Source organism: Canis lupus, chromosome 25, assembly GCF_048164855.1.
Source record: "Canis lupus baileyi chromosome 25, mCanLup2.hap1, whole genome shotgun sequence".
NCBI classification, from domain to species: domain Eukaryota; kingdom Metazoa; phylum Chordata; class Mammalia; order Carnivora; family Canidae; genus Canis; species Canis lupus.
Window position 1 is genome coordinate 16,263,942 of NC_132862.1, and position 19,757 is coordinate 16,283,698.

The 19,757-nt window shown below is 37.2% G+C and overlaps 1 protein-coding gene across 3 annotated transcripts in view; it reads left to right on the forward strand.

Moving 5' to 3' along the window:
* Positions 1 to 19,757, forward strand: part of PKP2 (plakophilin 2) — an 87,903-nt gene that overhangs the window by 51,547 nt on the left and 16,599 nt on the right. For all 3 annotated transcript variants that reach the window (XM_072798394.1, XM_072798396.1, XM_072798395.1), the window contains exons 7-9: positions 14,569 to 14,686; positions 15,524 to 15,688; positions 16,995 to 17,168. In XM_072798394.1, the coding sequence (XP_072654495.1) occupies positions 14,569 to 14,686; positions 15,524 to 15,688; positions 16,995 to 17,168 (457 nt within the window). The remainder of the gene's footprint in view (positions 1 to 14,568; positions 14,687 to 15,523; positions 15,689 to 16,994; positions 17,169 to 19,757) is intronic.

Here is a 19,757-nt window from a genome sequence, read left to right on the forward strand (position 1 = left end):
CTTGTTTCTTTAGACTGCTTTAATTATTTGAGGGTTTTTGTGATTCCATACAAAATGTAGAATTGTTTGTTCTATTTCTATGAAAAGTGCAATTGGAAATTTAATAGGAATTGCATTGAATCTGTAGATTGCCTTGGGTAGAATGGACATTTTAACTATATTCTTCCAATCCATGAGTATGATCTATCTTCCCCTTTATTTACATCTTTGGTTGTTTCATCAGTGTCTTATTGTTGTTAGTATACAGGTCTTTTACCTACGTAATTAAAAGTTACTTCTAGATGTTTTAAAGTAGCTGCAAGGCAACAAAGCCTAAAGGACAGAATGTTTTGCCATAAGAACAGCTACAAAATAAGTTAGTTTGATCAGCATTTCTTAATAGTGGGATGAAAAAATACTTGAAATGTTTTCTCCCTTGGGCTGTCAGATGCCAGCTAAATCGAGAGGAAATAAAAATACATGCAGGAGGAAGGAAAATCCTAGTCCTAACTTCTCTGAGATCATGCATTTGAAGCTTTCGTATATTTGAAAATAATCATTGTACTTTATGTGCAAAGATTAAATCAAATAGAAGATATAATCAGGGGCACCTGGATGGCTCATTCAGTTAAGCGTCTGACTCTTGATTTCAGCTCAGGTCATGATCTCAGGGTCATGAGATTGAGCCCTGCATCGGGCTGCATGTGCATGCTGCATGTGTACACATGCGTGCACGCTCTCTCTCTCTCAGATAAATAAATAAAATTTAAAATAAATTAATTAAAAATAAATTTTAAAAATAGGTGTAATCAAAATTAGGCAGCCCATGAAAAGTCAGAATATATTCTGCCTTTTTTTTTTCTAGTTACAGTTCATTATTTGAAGAAATCTAGACTGTAACTGAGAGAATTTATTATGGTAGAATGTTTGCCTTATTTCCATATTTAATCACACAGCATATCAAATACTAATTTTGCATAAAGTTTTATATTAGGTACTGAGAATTTTAGAAAGATGAGTAAGAAAATCCTTAGGGAACTTTTAACCTAGCAGAGGATGCAGATGAGCAAAGGAACTAGAACACAGCTTACAATGAAATATGTTAGAGCAGTGGCCCCTGAAGCATTAACATCTGCATTACCTAGAAGTTGTTAGGATCCTCAGGTCCTACCTCAGACCGGAATCAGAAACTCTCAGGGTGGGGCTGAGCAATCTAGTTTTAACAAGCCCTCCAGGTGATTCTGATGCAGCTGAATTGTGAGAGGCCTGATGTCAGAGGTACAAGTGAAGTGCTGCAGGAATGCAGAACAAAGAACCATTCATGCCCGCTGAGTGGGATCAGAAAGACACTACAGACTAGGTGCCAAATGAACTAGGCCTTGGTGGATTATTTCAATAGTCAGAAATTCTCTAAGGACTAAGGACTAACTCCTTGAACAGCAGAAGAGGTGCCTAAATGGTCTCTTTGAATCCATCTTCTGTACTGTTCACTAGAACTGCGTTTTCATTGTGCTTTTGATCTAATAACACATTTTGATCTATTTAAAAGTATTTTGCATCTCAAAATTTTCTCTGTAGCTCCCATTGCCTCACCGTATTACATCAGAGTTCTTCAAGTGGCAGGACTCTTTCAATTCAAAATGAATTATTCAACTCAAACTCTTGCTAAAGCCAAGTAGGGATTCATTGGCTCATGTGGATGAGATGTTGATAGTCACTTGTGGAAGTGAAGGAAGTGCACCAGGAACTATGACCTCAAGGATTATGACAGAAATTCAGCATCCATGGACTCACTCTGTTTTTAAATTTGTATCTCCTCTCTGCTTGCTCTTCTAACTCACATGTTGGGCTCATTCTCTACAAATGCAAACAAGCCTCTGCATTCTTTTTATCTTTAATCCCTAACACCTAGCAAAATTTCTGACATACATATAGTAAGCAAGGATAAAGTATTTGAATGAAAAAAAGTAAATGAATGAGTGAGCAAATGAAAATACATGACAAGCTGGGTGAATAATAACGTCTTGTAAGAATATCAAATTGGTGACGGGAAGTAATCAGAAATTGGAAACATAGGTGAAGGCCAGATTGTTGAGGGTCTTGAAGGTCATATTAAGGAGTTAATTTTTTTCTTCTGTAAGCAAGACTAGTGGTTAGGAGGATAGAAAGATGATAAATTCTGTGTGAAAAATAATTATAATATTAACAGGAAAGGTGTGTTGAATAATGTAATAAAGACAAAAATGTTACAAATTTCTTTCTGCCATTTCCCATTATGAATGAGGAATAAAAGACTTGGATAATTTAAGTGAAGCAATACTTTGGTTAACACACATTTTCCAGAAGATGTAATCGCTGACTACATTCCCATCAATATGACACCATTTCAAATAGCACTTGCAAAGCAAGGCCAAACCACTGATTTGAACTACTTTAAGAAGCAGATTACAGCAAAATATCTACAAAATTGGATGCCATAGTATATCCTTAAATATCTGTTCTTATTTCACCTAATTTGCAATTAATAATAGCTGACATTTATTGTGAATTATGTTCTAGACTGTTCTGAATGCTTTATGGGAATTTTTCTCAGTTTATTCTTACAGCAGCCCTTGTAAAGTGAGCTTTCCCCATTTTATATATGAGGGGTTAAGAGAGATTAAGTGATTTTTTCCCAACATCATACAACTAGTAAGAAACAAAGCTGGAATGCAAATCCAGGAAGCCTGTCTCCAAAGCCAAATACATTCATACACTCATGTTTGTCCCATTTCTGCAGACTTTGCTGGTGTGGATAAAACCTCTGCCCTTCACAGACTTGCAGCCTCACACAGGGTTAGGTAGGCCAATTTACAGTCGCATTCAAGTGTTGTTAAGGGCATTACATCTGTGTCTCATTGTTTTTGTTTCAGAAATTCTATGCAAATAAAACTCTACTGCATTTCATATTAAACAGAGAAGATACAGAGGATGAAGCCTATGAAGTGGGAGATATTTCCAGGAGAGGAGATGGCATTGGAGGCAATGTCAGGGTAGATGTTGTCACAATGAGTATAAAATCCACTAGGAGATGATGTGCAGAATGCAAGACCTCGGGATCCCTGGGTGGCACAGCGGTTTGGCGCCTGCCTTTGGCCCAGGGCGTGATCCTGGAGACCCGGGATCGAGTCCCACATCGGGCTCCCGGTGCATGGAGCCTGTTTTCCCTCTGCCTGTGTCTCTGCGCCTCTCTCTCTCTCTCTGTGACTATCATAAATAAATAAAAAATTAAAAAAAAAAAAAAAAAGAATGCAAGACCTCTAAGGAACCTGAGATCAAAGTCTCAATTTCCATTACAGTAGAGGTATCTGCCAAGTAGTTGTTTATTTATGACAACAGCTTCTCTAAAAAGATTTTAAGACAGGTGCTGACTGGTTCTAACAAGAGTGAATCTTACTGAATAAAAAGGTCATAAATGTTAGCAAATATCTTAAATGCTCTAAGTATATTTGAAGTATTCTCTCCCTCCAGTGGGTGTAGAGCCAACAACGAATTGGCAACATGAGCAGTAACATGGCACTGTGGTTGACTCAGGTTAATGTACCTAAATTTTTTGAATCTACTTTGGAGAAAAACTGCACACACCAGTGACTTTTTTCCTTTACTAACTTGACACTGAGATCAGTTGAGAGGGACTTCGCTTGGTCTGCACATAACAATGGTGTAGAATGAATCTGCTCTGCAGGTGAGATGTTTGCTTTGTTAATGAACTTGCAGCAGTGACTCTGGCTCTGCATACCCAGAGCTGGTACAGTGAAATTGCATTCACATAGGAGAACATGCAGAGTTTATCCTTCAAAAAGACCAACACTGTCAGGTACAGCATATTTGTCAGGTGTCAGATCATTTATCTACAGGATTAGCATCTGTCTGCATGGGCCTTGGTGCTTTCTTTAGGTCCCTTTGGAATTAACATACTTTTCATGACTGAAGTTACTCATTGAAAGGTGATACAAATTTTGCAATGAGTAAAACAATATGTTCATGCAAGTTTCAGAGTTTTTTCCTTAATCAATACTATCCTAGCAATAATGAGTAGTAAAATCCAAGTTAGGATAAAATGATACCCTCCAATATGTGCTAGAACCAGCAAAAGCAGTTGTCAACATCTCTTCATAACTCCACGGGCAGTGACATCATGTTGGTAGCTTGAAATCAGACATGGTGGCTGTATTTACACCACAGAAATTGGCACATGCTACAAGTCAGAGGTCTCCTCATTCCCTTGCTCCTAAAAAGCTGATGGTTTTGTGTGTTGTTTTGGTTTAGAGTGGTCCTCTTTTTAAGATTTTATTTATTTATTTATTCATGAGAGACACACAGAGAGACAGAGACATAGGCAGAGGGAGAATCAGGCTCCCTGCAGGGGGCCCAATGCAGGACTCAATTCTAGGACCCCAGAATCACGACCTGAGACAAAGGCAGACACACTCAACCACTGAGCCACCCGGGCATCCTGAAAGCTGATTGTTAAATAAACGTGTACTAGCACACCACTGGCACTGAATTTCTATTAGTTAATTAACATCAAAAAGTGGATAATTAGGGTATAAGCCTATTTTTTTAATACACAACCCTTCTCAAAGAAGAAACAATTCCTTTGTTTTCTTGGAAGGTATTACAAAACCTCAGCATTTTCCCTTTTTTGGAACGAAGAAAACATGCTAAAATGCCCCCCCCCTTTTTTTTCAAATTGTTTTCATTTACTTAGGGTGAAAAGTGTAACAGTATTTGATATTTGATAATTTATTGCAGTCAGTAGAATGCTCTTTCAGATATTTTCAGATTCTACCAGACTTATGTGACAATCATAGAATTGTAAATTACCAAAAAGCATTAGCTGCCACCTTTGATTTAACACCCCTCCTACGTGCACACTCATTGTGGTGAGCCCTTGCTTTTCTATTTAGTATGGGTAACTTCTTAGGAATTGATGTGACATGGCTGTCAAATCAGTATGTTCCCCCTCACTGATTGGCACACTTTTGGAAAACCTTTGATTGTGACAAATAAAACTAAGGATCATTATCAGGAGGAAGTTTGAAATTTCTACCAAAGATTTATCATTATTTCTCCATTCCTCCATGTTGTTCTCATGGCTTCTTTCTCTTCTTTCTTTCCTTCCTTCCTTCTTTCCTGTCTTTCCTTGTCTTCCCTGGGTCTTTGTTTCTCTTAAAGTAGAAGGGGTGGAAACAACTTAGAGGTCAGAAATTAGAGGGCCTTTAGAGTTCTGATTGAACTTAGGTGGGTGGACAGGTGTAATGCCATGGGGATTGGTTGAAGCTGTCAGTAAAGAATGGAGAAAATATACTTGTTCCAAAAGCAGGAAGATTCAAAGTTCTGGAAGACACTTCAGGCTAAACACAAACATATCTCCACAGCCTCTATTAGCAGTCTCCTTCGTTCTTGAAGAAATTAAGTGACAGTGACTCTCCCACAATTACAGACCGTTATCAGAAATTTGAGAAAAGAAACTGGTCCAGTTTTCTTGGTATTTTACCACTTGGTCTGTCTTTCCTCCTCCTCTTATCTAACGCTGTATTTGTTTCTTGAATACCTGGTATAATCAAAGCACTGTTTAAATTTCTGAAATTTCAAAGGGAACTCTGACCTACCTACCTTTGCCCTGGAGGAACTCAAGGTTTAGTGGGAGAGACAGGGACCTGAAGAGAAAATCACAATCCATTTGATAAGAAGTGTAATAGGTATGAAAGACTCTTCTGGAGGCATTCATTTGCCTAACTGTTGTTGCCTGAGGGTTGGGAAAAATTAATTGGAGAATCACATTTAAGAAGCTGTTAAAGGATAAGTAGGTATTTGAATGTTACTATCTTCAGCTCTTCATTCTATTACTGATTCATCTGTATCATTTTTCAGTATTGTCATAATGAGAAAGGCATATAAAATTGGCACCTTCATCTTACTGCCATAATCAAAGGCCACCCTAGAATTTTGCCATTTTGTTTAGGATGATTTTTCTTTTTCTTGTATTTTGTGCCTATAGATACCAGTTAAAGAAGAAAAGCAATTGGTAATACATTTCTCTTGCAAGTTACTTAAATGTCAGTTTTCCCTACATCATGGTGTAGTAAATGTGTTTTGTTTTGTTTTGTTTTAAGATTTTTGTTTATTCATAGAGACACACAGAGAGAGAGAGAGAGAGAGAGGCAGAGACAGGCAGAGGGAGAAGCAGGCTCTATACAGGAAGCCTGACGTGGGACTTGATCCCTGGTCTTCAGGATCACACCTCAGGCTGCAGGCGGCGCTAAACCGCTGCGCCACCGGGGCTGCCCGGTAAATGTGTTTTGATGAATGCATATGTACTAAAATGTATAACTGTCTTAAAAGAAACTTCCATTGTCATTTAGCACTATAAATCTAACTGGAGTTGATTTGAGTGGTCAGAGGAAGCAAAATACCTTTAGAAAGAAAAGCTGTAACTATCTATCAGTCTTGTTCCTAATTAGCCTTAGGGTTAAAAGTAATGTCATGGGGTGGGAGAGGGGTCTTGAATATCAATATACCCACTCTCTGGAAAAAAACTGTCTCCATGTAAAATTTTAATATATCCAAATACTTCTGTCTTGTCTGGTATAAAAAAAAGTTCTTCCTTTGATGTGTAAACATAAGCAATATGAAGTCTGTTGTTAGAGAAGAACATTTTTTCTCTACCCTTCAGTGTTCTTCTGGCTGTTCTAATAATCAAATTGACTTGAGACAGATTAGCAGGAGAAACTCTAACAGCAGCTTAATAATATGTATACTTCCTATATACATGGGAGAAGCCAGGAAAACTGAGTAATTTCCCAAAATGGCTAAAACCATCACCTTAAATATCACCATCAGCTAAAGACAAAGATGTTGGGGGTAAGGAGTCAGTTAAGGGAGGTTACCAGGCAAAGCACAGTAAACAAGAATAAGGCCCTTATACCATTTTAAATCCATGCTTTCTCCTTTGATACATTTCTAGAGATTTAGAATGTTCCCCCTTCTTTGTGATATAGCAGAGAGACACCCTTACAAATGGAGATTTCTCTTACAAATGTAAATGTCTCTTCCAAAAAAGTAACTTTCACTAGGTTTGCAGAACTTCTCCTGTGTTTGCTGTTGTTTTAAAACAACCAGCTTAAAATAATATGTCAAAGTGGCAAAAAATGACTCCCCTACACCATAAATAATGGAATTGGCAATATTTCTAGCAATGTTATACTATCAGTCATAATTGTATTTTATATGTTGTATATTTTAGATATTGTGGAGGCCAAGGATAGGCCATTCTAAGATGGGTGACTTTTTTTTTTTTAAGATTTTATTTATTTATTCATGAGACACACACAGAGAGAGAGAAGGCAGAGACATAGGCAGGGGGAGAAGCAGGCTCCATGCAGGGAGCCTGATGTGGGACTCGATACTTTGACATGAAGATTATTTTGAGCTAAAGGCAATCAAGACCCTGTGGGCTCAGGAGAAACTTTTGCCTCTGCATTAACTACATAAAAAACTCTAAATTGGGAGTCTTTCGCAGAGTAAGGATTATTAGCAGAGATAAATTTTATCTGAGTGTCCCATCTATATGGCAGGACAGATATCTCATTACCAAACATCTATTCTTTTTTCACCCTGTGAATTACATTCCTTTCTTCTGAAGTCCCAGACCCTTGCCCCTTTATCCTTAGTTTATTTTTATTTTTTTTTTATCCTTAGTTTAGAATAACATATATACTTCATTTTGCCTGTCTTTAGAATTTCCATGACTGTTTGAACTCTCTGTACATATGCTATTTGATTTTCCCCTCTTCCTCTGTCTCATGTCAATTTGATTTTTAGTCCAGCTAGAAGGACCTCAGAGGGGACAGGAACTCTTGCTCCCCAATAATATACAGACAAATGTCTAGTTTAATTAATTATTTTGTAAACTTCTCAAGTAAATTTAAAAGATGTAAATGGTATTTAAATAGATATATAAAATCTTGGTTTTAAAAAGTGATTGGTTTAATAAGCTAAATCTCAGGGGTTTTAAATGATCAGTTTGAAATCTCTCAATAGTAATTAAGTTAGTAAAACAAATAAATCAAACATCAAACCACACAAATATGGCTATGCTTATCTGGTCACCCCTCTCTGATATCCCTGAACCCAGTATTCTTAAGTGACTAGGTTGCATTAGAATTGTCCAATTCTACAACCATTGCAAAGGTCTCAGTTCTTCAGACTAAATTTTCTGCTGTCCTATTCGTGCCTTTAGCAGATAGGCCCAGATTAAGAGTTGTACTTCTCAATGATTATAATGACAGACCTCTTTGCCAGGGAAGCTCTTTATTCTTATCAATCAACTCGTAAATACGGACTACCTGCTTTGGTCTCAGCCCTGGGATAATTATTAAGGATACATGAAAAGGACTAATATGGAGGAAGAAAAATCAATGAAGGAAACAGAAGAATAATTTTTATTATATCAAAAGGAATTATAAAAAAAAAAAAGAAGGGGATCCCTGGGTGGTGCAGCGGTTTGGCACCTGCCTTTGGCCCAGGGCGCGATCCTGGAGACCCGGGATCAAATCCCACGTTGGGATCCCGGTGCATGGAGCCTGCTTCTCCCTCTGCCTATGTCTCTGCCTCTCTCTCTCTCTCTGTGACTATCATAAATAAATAAAAATTAAAAAAAAAAAAAAACAAAAACAAACAAAAAAAAAAGAATTATATTTGCTTGCCTTTCTATATCAGTGTATGACTTGAGTCCCGAACAACAACAATTCCCAAGAATGTTGTTCTCAGGGATTTTTTTAAAGCATCCTTTATGTTTGTTTCCTTGTTTTTTTGAGGTATAATTGACACATTAGTTTCGTTACAACATAATGATTTGGTATTTGTATACATTGTGAAATGATAACCACAGTAAGTCTAGTTCACATCTGTCACCTTACATAGTTAACAAAGATGATTTTTCTTGTGTGAGACCTTTTATTTACTCTCTTAGCATCCTCATGTTTAAAAAATACTCTGTGTATAGCTTAAATTGGAAGTAGTTTCTTACTAATTATATCTTATGTCATTGAAAGTCTTTTCTAAAAAACTTGACTATCATAGTCAGAACTGCTATTAAAAATTTTGTAATTTATTATTATAAAAAATGAGCAGGTTGATATATTTGGGTTTTTTTTTTTTAAGATTTTATTTATTTATTTATTCATGAGAGACAGAGAGAGAGAGAGAGAGAGGCACAGACACAGGCAGAAGGAGAAGCAGGCTCCATTCCATGCAGTGAGCCTGACATGGGACTCCATCCTGGTCTCCAGGAAAACGCCCTGGGCTGAAGGCAGCGCTAAACTACTGAGCCACCTGGGCTGCCCAGGTTGGTATATTTGGATAAAGTAGTCGATAACTTTGTTGCTATCCTGTAGTTAAAATCTATGCCTGTCTTGGAGGTGGAGACTATCTGAGCATCATATGATTTTACTCCAAGTCTTGAGATCTTCATCAGTCCTGGTCCGACACCTTTAGGTATCAAGAAAGTCTACTGAAGTTCCAGTGGCTCTTGAGCATTTTTTAAAAAGATTTTATGTATGTATGTATTTATGAGAGAGAGCGCGCGTGCGCACAAGCAGAGTAAGGGGCAGAGGGAGAGGCAGAGTCCCTACTGAGCAGGGAGCCCAAATGTGGGGCTCGATCTCAGGACCCTGGGATCATGACCTGAGCCCAAGGCAGATGCTTAACCGACTAACCCACCCAGGTGCCCCGCCTAGGCATATTTTAAAAATTAGTTTGCTGTTTATAATTGATTTGAAAAGGAATTTGGCATTCTACCCAGCTAAATCTGATGGAAATAACTGTTACCTATCAACCAGATGATTACTGGCTACATTGATTATTCAGAATACTTTTGGAGGACCCAAAAAATATAAGAAAGCAAAACTAAAGGATTTTTAAGGCTAGATTTTCTCCTCCTCTGCCTCTGCTTCCTTGATGTGTAATAGATGCTGACATATCTTGGTTTGGTTAATGTTCCTTGTCCTGGAAGGAACAAGACGTGTGGATGGGAGAGCTTTGTTCTACCTCCCAATGATGCTTCTGTTTGCAGACCAAACAGTTAACATTGGCTGATGTTTGCAGATACCTTCAGGAACTGATGTTGACGTTGACTTTAGGGTAACAGACAAGTCCTTTTCTTGGCAAAGAGTTTTTGTCCCTCTGCCAGTTCAGATGAGGCTCCCCTTTTGTTCTGTGCAATAACAAGCTGCCTCTGCTGCTTTCTCTGGGTTAATCACAGACAAGGCCCAACTGTTTGATATATATCAGCTGAGAGATAAACAAAAGCCCAGACCTAAATCTCAAATAACAAGAGGAAGAAGGACGCCTCCTTATCTACCAATCTCTTATCAAGTGCCTGTTGGGTCTTAGAATGGACTCTGACCAAGCGCTTAGTGGACTGGAGCCTTATTGCACAGTTTATGATACACGATATTAGAAATCCTATAATTGTTAGTGAATGTGAAGATGTACCTACAATATTTATAAAACCATTCATGTTATCACTCTCAGTAGGCTAGTTAGACCTTGAAGGCTGGTCCCATAGATGTTTATGTGCCTATGAGACACATAAAAATTGTGTGTTAGTAGGAGACTACACCTATTATCAGTAGATATCACCCCATTTAAAAAAATTTCTGCCTCTTAGAATTACTTTTTGGTAATTCTAAGTATCTTGAAAAATTCACATGACCATATTATTGTGTTGTCTACCATTCTCCTATCTGATAAGTAATTATAGGCTTTTATTTTTAAAATTTTTTTTAAAAATTTTAATTCCAGTATAGTTAACACACAGTGTTCATTTCCCCAAGCTAGTTGTCCGTACACCACACACCAAGCTTTGGACATTCTGTGTTGTAACAAACCTTCTTTCAGTGCTGGCAAACTAGCTATAACAGCATATCTGCAGGTAGCCACTCACAGATAACTTTTTATGGAAGGGCCAATAAAAGCCCTATTAGAAAGAGGTAATTATGATTTTAAACAAGAGTCACAGGTCAGGATTCCAAGTGAGATTTTGTCATGCCATAATTTAAAGAATATTGTGACAATTACAGATAGCAGTATTTGTAAAGTGCCTACTATCACATCCATCACACACACTACATTGCAGTTCTTCTTATCATTTGACATTGTCCATTCTTCTTTGGTTTGCCATATGAATTTAAGATTTAGTCACCCTGTCATCAATCTTAACAAAGACATACCATTCTTTTTTTAATTCTAGCAAGGTCCTGGATGTTTAGATTTCTTTTCTCCTTTTCATTATAATACTCAGGAATGTATGAGATAAGTGGTCCTAGAGAGTCATGAATCATCGATTTGCTTTTAGATAAAACACCTGAATCTTCCTAAATATGTAAAGTTTTGTTCAGAGACAGAGGTTCAGATTCCATTTTTTCCACCCTTTACAAGTCATATTGCCAGAAAAATTGTTCTTAATATCAAGCACAAGTAACCAATCAAACTGGTGTCCTCCCATTCTGGCCCAGTGAAAGAGAAGAGCTCCAAAACAACCTTGTGTTTGTGAGAAGAGTTTATAGTCCCCACTTCTCCCTTCTTCTGAGACCCTGGCCACCAACCTCTAATGCCCAGTCCAAGGACTTGGTATTTAAAGTTCAGTGTACAAGAGCATATAGTTTCCTGGAAGTTGCCCACATATTTACTCAGACTTTGGCTAGGTTATACCAGGGAAAGTAAACCCATCATTTAATTGAGTTAAAATCATAGATACTAAGGTAAACATTTCTAATAAAGTCATTGGTAACTCGATTAATCAATTTTTATTGAGTAGTGTATTTGTATGCTCATTCTCTTTCAATATACTGATATTTAATATTGCTTCATTCATAACTTTGGGGTATTTTTCATATGAAACCTCTTTTGGGCTACATATAGGAAATAGTTATAAATAAATACTTTGTGGGATTCGGGAGATACATTGTAAAAGCTTCCATTCTGCCTAAGATAAGCCTTGGTAATTCTCTGATTCCCACAAACTTAAGTATTGGCTGTTGAGAAAAATATTTTAGTACTTTAAGATAAATATATCACTTTAATAATTACTGCTTATTTTCAGAGTGGTACAATAACAAATTCCTTTCTGACTAGTGACTTCTATTCATGGATATAGCACTATAAAATAATCCACCCTTATCGTTCATATTTCTGGGTAGTTGAGTAAGATAGGAACTATTTTTGATATGCAGGAGCAAATACTGAAGCAGTGGGGTTACACTTTCTGTCAACAAAGGTATCAACTGCCAGAAAACCCTGATAAGTCCCATTTCAAGCAAGTAGAGTCTGGATAATACCAAACTACAAGACAAGAGTCATTGCGTGTGAACTGGCGGTACTGCCAAAGTGAATTACCATTCTCACCCAAAATAAACACCCTGAAGTTTAACAAAGCTAGGTCATCCATCTGCAAGGTATGTAGTGGGATAGCTAGTGAAAAACCTTTTGATTTGTCAAAGCAATTTTAAACTACTGCCATTTCTCCAAGCCAGAGGTTGAAAAGGTCAAGGGAAAGCTTTAAAAAGTGATAACGTTGTCTTGGAGTTGGGGGACATATGGTATTTGCTAAGCAAATGGCAGAGTGAACGAATATTGATGAGATGTGCTCTCTTCTGGAGCCGCCCCTGAGAACAGAATAAAGAATAGCTCTCCTATTCTGACCTTACCACTCATGTGCTGTCACCAGGAAATGTAACTTAAACTCTTTGGACCTCAGTTTCTCCATGTGTAAAATAAGATGACTGGAAAAGACACTTTTTCAGTTTCTATCAGGATTCTTCAGAGAATAGATACAGGATCTTGGTTCAAATGATCATTTCTGGAGAAAAAAACTATAGTGAAAATGGTTCAATTTATAATTTATAAAACATTATCTTTTTTTAATGGACGAAGTGTCAGTTTTCAGGTACAGTAAAAATTAAACAGGAGGTAAATATTAATTGGAATACTTCAATGAAAACCAAAATCACAGAAAGGATTTTGTTAAAATTGAAAATTCATTGTATCAAACCGAAATCACAGAAAGGACTTTGTTAAAATTGAAAATTCATTGTATCAATCGAACAACCATTAAATTTTAAGTATATCCTTAGTTTTATATATATTAGTCTCCTCTCAACTGTTAAACTGAATCATGAAATTGCATTTCTATGGGTTAAAAAGAGTCTTGTGTCATCAATTTCATCCTGTAGATGTGATTTTCATGGGAGCAGGGTACAATGCTGTGTGTTCTGTTTTTGTTCTTTTAATTCCTGATACCATACTGGGTACATTTGTTCTTTGATAGTATGTATTGAAATCAGTATTTGGGGGCAGAAAGCCTTTTTGGAATCACTTAATGCAATATATATTTTAAAGATGAATAAAATAAGACCCAAAAAGTTCTCAGAATTGTAGTTCTTTTGATGTTCAGGATGAAAGACAGTATAAACAAAAACCTTTGAGTATACATCGGATACTCTACCTATCAGAAAAAAGAAAAAAACTGGTCTGATAAATTTTATAGTTCTTTGCAATTAAAGTTAACAGAAGGGAATAAGTAAGGGTGGTTCTCAAAATTCTAAAAATCTGAAGGTGCTGTTCTTTTACCATTTTTGTTAACAGAGGTATTAACATTTTGGGGGAAAAAATTTTTAATGTTAATGCTGACAAAATCTTAATCCAAAGGAACATGGTAATAATAGTAATGCTAGAATATAACCATGATCTGAATTTGAAATTTGATCCCAAAATAAATTACTTTGCTGTATTTGATAAGTTTCAGTTCTCTATAAGGAAGCAACCTCTACTTGTAGATATAGTCACTGTTTATAGAAAGGTGTCATGGCCTCACAAAATTAGAAATAGACTAAGTGCAAAGATATTTATAGGTCATGCTTTTGACCTAGGTCTTACACACTGTAGAACTTCACATTTTTGTCACATCTCTCTGCCATTTTAATTATAGAATCATCACATTTTAGAACATCTGGTTTGACATTTGTCAATAATTGTTTAACACTGAAAGCTACAAAACCCCAAAATAATAGAGTCCAACATCATGTCTTCACAAATGAGGGAACTGAGGTCCAGAGAATTTAAGTCACTTTAAGTTACTTAGAGTTAAGATACAGAACAGATTGGGACTTAGACATATAGTATCCTGTTATGTCGACTATGCCATTTGTTCTTTTAGTTGCAAGGTGTTTGCTTCATCTCTACCCTCTCAAAAATAGATTGTGAATTAAGTAAGTGACGCTGTGGGCTTGGTGCTTGGAGTGAGGTAGACAGAAAGCCGTTATTGACATGGTGACATATTATATGAATGTAGTTAGAGTTTGTGTCCAGATTTGATGACCACTGGACAATTGATAATGAATTGACCCCAGGACATGTCTGCCACGCTTTTATAGATTTGTCAGTTTTCCAAACACTTGGAAGAAGCATCAATCAAATAAAGCTTTGAAACAAAGGCCTATTGGATAACAGAGCTCAAGTCTTATGTTTGTTTGTTTTTCCTGATAGAAACATGAGTTCGGCGGGCCCTGACGGGAGGAAAGTGATGAGAAGGTGTGATGGACTGATCGACTCACTGGTCCATTATGTCAGAGGAACCATTGCAGACTACCAGCCAGATGACAAGGTGATTCATGTGTTAAATATCTCTCACTTTAGTTACTTACTTTGTCTTACTAAGACACTGCAGAGTATTCTGGAAGTAGCTATTTGGGTTTTATTCATTAACTCATTTGCTAAGCTTAAGATTTCCCATCCATGCTTAGAAATATTAAAATCTACCTAGCCCCATTTTTCTATCTACTTTCCAGACCCAAATTTATAACTACCTATTTAACAACTCTATGTAGATATTTGAAAGGAGCTCAAGCACTCTATGTGCAATAATGAACTTAAAGTCATCTCTTCCCTTGTTCCCAAACTTGCTCCTTCTCTGAATAGTCTTTCTTAATAATTATCATCACCCATCAAATGAAAGCAGAAATCTGAGTAATCTCTGACTGCCTTCCTTCCCTCACATCCTGTATCCATCAGGCAGCAAACCATGTGCATTCCACCTCAAAATGCTCCCTATTTGGTCCACTCCTCCCTCATGCTGCTACTGATGCATCTTTCATATAGCCTTTCTTTCAATAGCCTCCTAACCAGTCCTACAAACAATTGTTTCCCAGTTCCTTGTGGCTACTAAATTATGTATCTTAAAATACAGAATTATCTGAACACACTCTCAAAAGTAAATTAGAAAGGCTCTCTAGTGGTTTAAGAAATTCAGCCTCTACTTAGCAGTGCACTCCTGACCATTCATGATCTAGCCATACTTATTCCACTCCCCCGGACACAGTCCAAGTACATCCTACTGCATCCAGTAAACTGTAAGGTTTGAAGGTAGTAAATCCTGTGGATAGCATACCTACAAAGAGATGTCTATATGTATGTGACTAATATTCATGTCCTGTTTTCTCAGGCCACAGAAAACTGTGTGTGCATTCTTCATAACCTCTCCTACCAGCTGGAGGCAGAGCTCCCAGATAGATACTCCCAGAGTATCTATATTCAAAACCGGACTATCCAGACTGACAACAACAAAAGTATTGGGTGTTTTGGCAGTCGAAGTAGGAAAATAAAAGAGGTATATTGGGAGGACTTTGTTTCTTTTTCTTTTTTTTTTTTAATTTTTTTTTTTTTTTATTTACTTATGATAGTCACACAGAGAGAGAGAGAGAGGCAGAGACATAGGCAGAGGGAGAAGCAGGCTCCATGCACTGGGAGCCAGACATGGGATTCGATCCCAGGTCTCCAGGATCGCGCCCTGGGCCAAAGACAGGCACCAAACCGCTGCGCCACCCAGGGATCCCTATTGGGAGGACTTTGGAAGAAAAAGTGTATATGTGTGTATTTCTGAGTACTTAGTAAATGTCAAGTACAATTTAAAGTTGTTTTAATCTTTACATCAACTGTATGAGGTGTGTATTATTAATATCCTCATTTATTGACAAGGAAGCAGAAGTACAGAAAGGTTAGTTAATTTTCCCAGAAAAATCCAAAAAATTAGTCGAGGGGATGGAATTCAATCCCAGGCAGTCTGGCTCCAGATTTGCATTGTTAGCCACTATATCATACTGCTGTATGCTTAATAAGTTAGGAAATGAGCTTAGGGCAGCCCCCATGGCCCAGCGGTTTAGCGCCGCCTTCAGCCCAGGGTGTGATCCTGGGGACCTGGGATCGAGTCCCACATCGGGCCTGCTTCTCCCTCTGCCAGTGTCTTTCTCTCTCTCTCTCTCTCTCTCTGCCTCTCATGAATAAATAAATAAAATCTTTTAAAAAAAGGTATTTAAAAAAAAAAAGAAAGAAAATGAGCTTAATACAGCATAGCCAATGATGTATAAATTATTTAACATTAAAAGCAACCTGGTGTTTGGCCTAAAAGTACATTCATCTGAAGAAATACTGTCTATACTGGCATTTCATGAAAACTGGAAGAATGTAACCCCCCCTATTCCTCAGACTATCATGGTACACTTGGAGAGCAACTGCTAAACTTAGAACCCTGATGTCATCCTAGTCAACTTCACAAGACTGAGGGAAGAGGCCTGTTTTTCTTATCTTCACAGTGGTTGTGACTAACTTAGCTTTTAGCTTAACAGCAGCCTGAAAACTATTCTAGTACAGCTCATGTTTAATTTTCGAGTTTTTCTCACTATGACATGTAAAGTTGGGGAGCCTCCGGAGTGTTGTTAAGGAGAAATAGTCGTTGTGAGCTAAAAGTTAACTGGTTGGAAATCATACACATTTGTTTTTCCATTTCTGGGGCTTGTTATTATGCAAATTACCAGTCTCTGTAGACTAGATGGTATCTCTGGTCCCTTAGTTTGGGTGTGGAATTGTAGAAGTCACTTGAAGGCATTAATTCTGGATTTCTTTGTATATGTGGTTAGCAATATCAGGACATGCCAATGCCAGAAGAAAAGAGCAACCCAAAGGGTGTGGAATGGCTGTGGCATTCCATCGTGATACGGATGTACTTGTCCTTGATTGCCAAGAGTGTCCGAAACTACACTCAAGAAGCATCTTTGGGAGCTCTGCAGAATCTCACTGCAGGAAGTGGACCAGTGAGTATCACCGCTGTTTTTCTGCTTTTTAAAAAGAATGACATTGTAGGACATACCTACATTAGATTCAGAGATGAGACAGAGAAATAAGAACAGAAGTATTCTCCCTTCAGTCAAGACAGTTCTCAGTAATTGCCAGCAAGAGTTCCAGCTTTCTAGGACTTTCAGCTTCAATTTCTACAGAGCCAAGTCAGGCGGTGAGTGAAAGACTCCTAGATATTTATATTAGAGCTCTCTCAGTTATAAGTCTCAGAATCCTACCTAAACTGGCCAGGGCAAAAAAAAAGAGGAATTTCTTGGCTCATTTAACTGAAAAATCAAGGTAGGTCTTCTTTCTGTCATGGCAGATAGGTACCCCAGCAATTGTGATGATAACTCTATCTCTGGGTTCTCTTTTCCCCTTTTTTATTCTAAAAGGCTCTTTTCACATGATAGCAAAGGTCACTGATGATTTCAGACTTGCATTTTATCCAGCCCAATGTCCTCACAGGAAAAAACAAACAAACAAACAAAAAAAAAAACTGTTTTCTCAATAGCTCCATTTGGAACTCAAGAAATGAGTCTCACTTGCCCATATCTGAATAAGTACCTGAGGCTAGGAGCCTGTGATGTTCTGACTGGCCAGATCTGGGTAACGTGCCCACCTGTGAATTTCAGGGGTGTGGGTTTGAGCAGGCAGGGGTCACTGCCACTTGTACTCTGTGGTCTGAAGTGCTAAAGGAGTGGCTCATTACCAGAAGGAAAAATGAGTTCTGGTCAGGCAAAAACAACACATGTGTACTGTGTCTGGAGTTGGAAAGGACATCTGTGCTTTTATGTCCCAGAAATTTACCCACAAAATAAAGAGCTGCTTCTCTTCCTGATGCACTTCCTTTATACCAGCTAAGTCAAAATACATAAAACAGTAAAGGCTTATTCCCTTCCCTATGTATTTTGCACATGGTTAGGGATTCCATAAATATTTAGTTATTTGAACTAAGGTTGTATCCTTTGTCTTGATCATGAAATTATTAGAATTAATCGCCCCACACACAAAATAGTGTGTCAGTATATGTCCAGTTTCCAATTATCCATCCCCATAGAGAAGAGTACTCTTATGGATAACAAAAATATTATTTATTCTTTAATTGAGAAGCCATGTTCATTCTTTAATGTGTTTACACAGAAGGTTGCTCTGTTTTGAACAAAATTGTGAAATACTAAAACCAGTATGTCTCTTATCTTAGCACTGTGGTAAAAAATATGACCAAACTTAAGGCACCCAGCTGGCTCAGTTTGAGTAGAGCATGTGACTCTTGATCTTGGGGTTGTAAGTTGAACCCCACGTTGGGTGTACAGATTACTTAAAAATAAAATCTTAAAAATGCATATATATGACCAAACTTTATAATCTCTTTGATTTTCTGCAAAATTTACTTGTACACAAAAAGGAAGAAACAAGAAAACTGCCAGGGAGCCTTGAATGATGCACAGACATCTTACCTTCCCATTTTCCCATGCTAGTTTCCCAAAACCATTCCTTTCACTTTCCCAAACTGTGGAAGCCCTCTCGTTAACCATCAGCCAACTAAAAAGAAAATGTTAGGAATTAACTTGATATGCATGTGTGTGTGTGGATATCTGAGTTCACTGTGCCCTGAGTATGGTTCAATATGAGCTAACCCTTTAAGCCTGGATTTTAGCCTCTTCCATTCCAAGATCTCTCATGGCATACAAACAGTCCAGAGATTTTTCCATATTCCTGAGGATGGATACAGAAATATTTGTGCCACTTAAGTTCTGAATATGTAGTTTATTAACTTAGATCTTAAGTTCTTCCATTCATTGTTTGAGCACCTACTATATAGCAGGTACTAGCCTAGTGCTAAGTACATAGCAGTAATAATCTAACTGGGATAAACAAACAGAAATTTAAAGTACTAGAAGGTTCCAAGTCCAAAAGGAATCCAAGCATTGGAGATATCTTCATAATTATCCTAATTGTTTCAAGGCATTGAAAATCCTATCTAACATTAGACCAGTCTGGTCCCCTAAAAGGAGGCCTACACTGAACTAGTATTAATCTATACTCAAAGTTGTTAGAGTTTAATTTGACTAGAGATTTATAGAATAAAATCATTAGCACGATGGAACAAGAATGTGTTCTATTAAATTACAAGATGCTTTTTATTAATATATCCTTTCTAATTATTACTTTTCCTAATTTTATTATACTTAAATGGTATGATAAAAAATATTTGTTTTATAATTTCTGAGAAGACTCACTTAATAGGAAAATGTGAAAAGCAAGGCATTTAAAATAGTTTCAGAAAATACCCAGTGCATTAACCTGGTGTTCATAATGAGAGTACTGAGCAGTTGATGGCCATGTGCCTGAAATGGGAAAGAACCTAAACTAAAATAAATAGCTTCCTAAAAGATAGGTTATGTCATTTAAGTATAAAATTACTACAGTAATTTCTAATCAGTATACCTACATTAATAAACTTTATTGGTCCAGATATAGTGGTCTTTCTAATAATAAATAGGAAAGAGAAAGGATTAATAAAATTTACCCAGTTACAAACTCTCTAAGTACGGTATGAATTA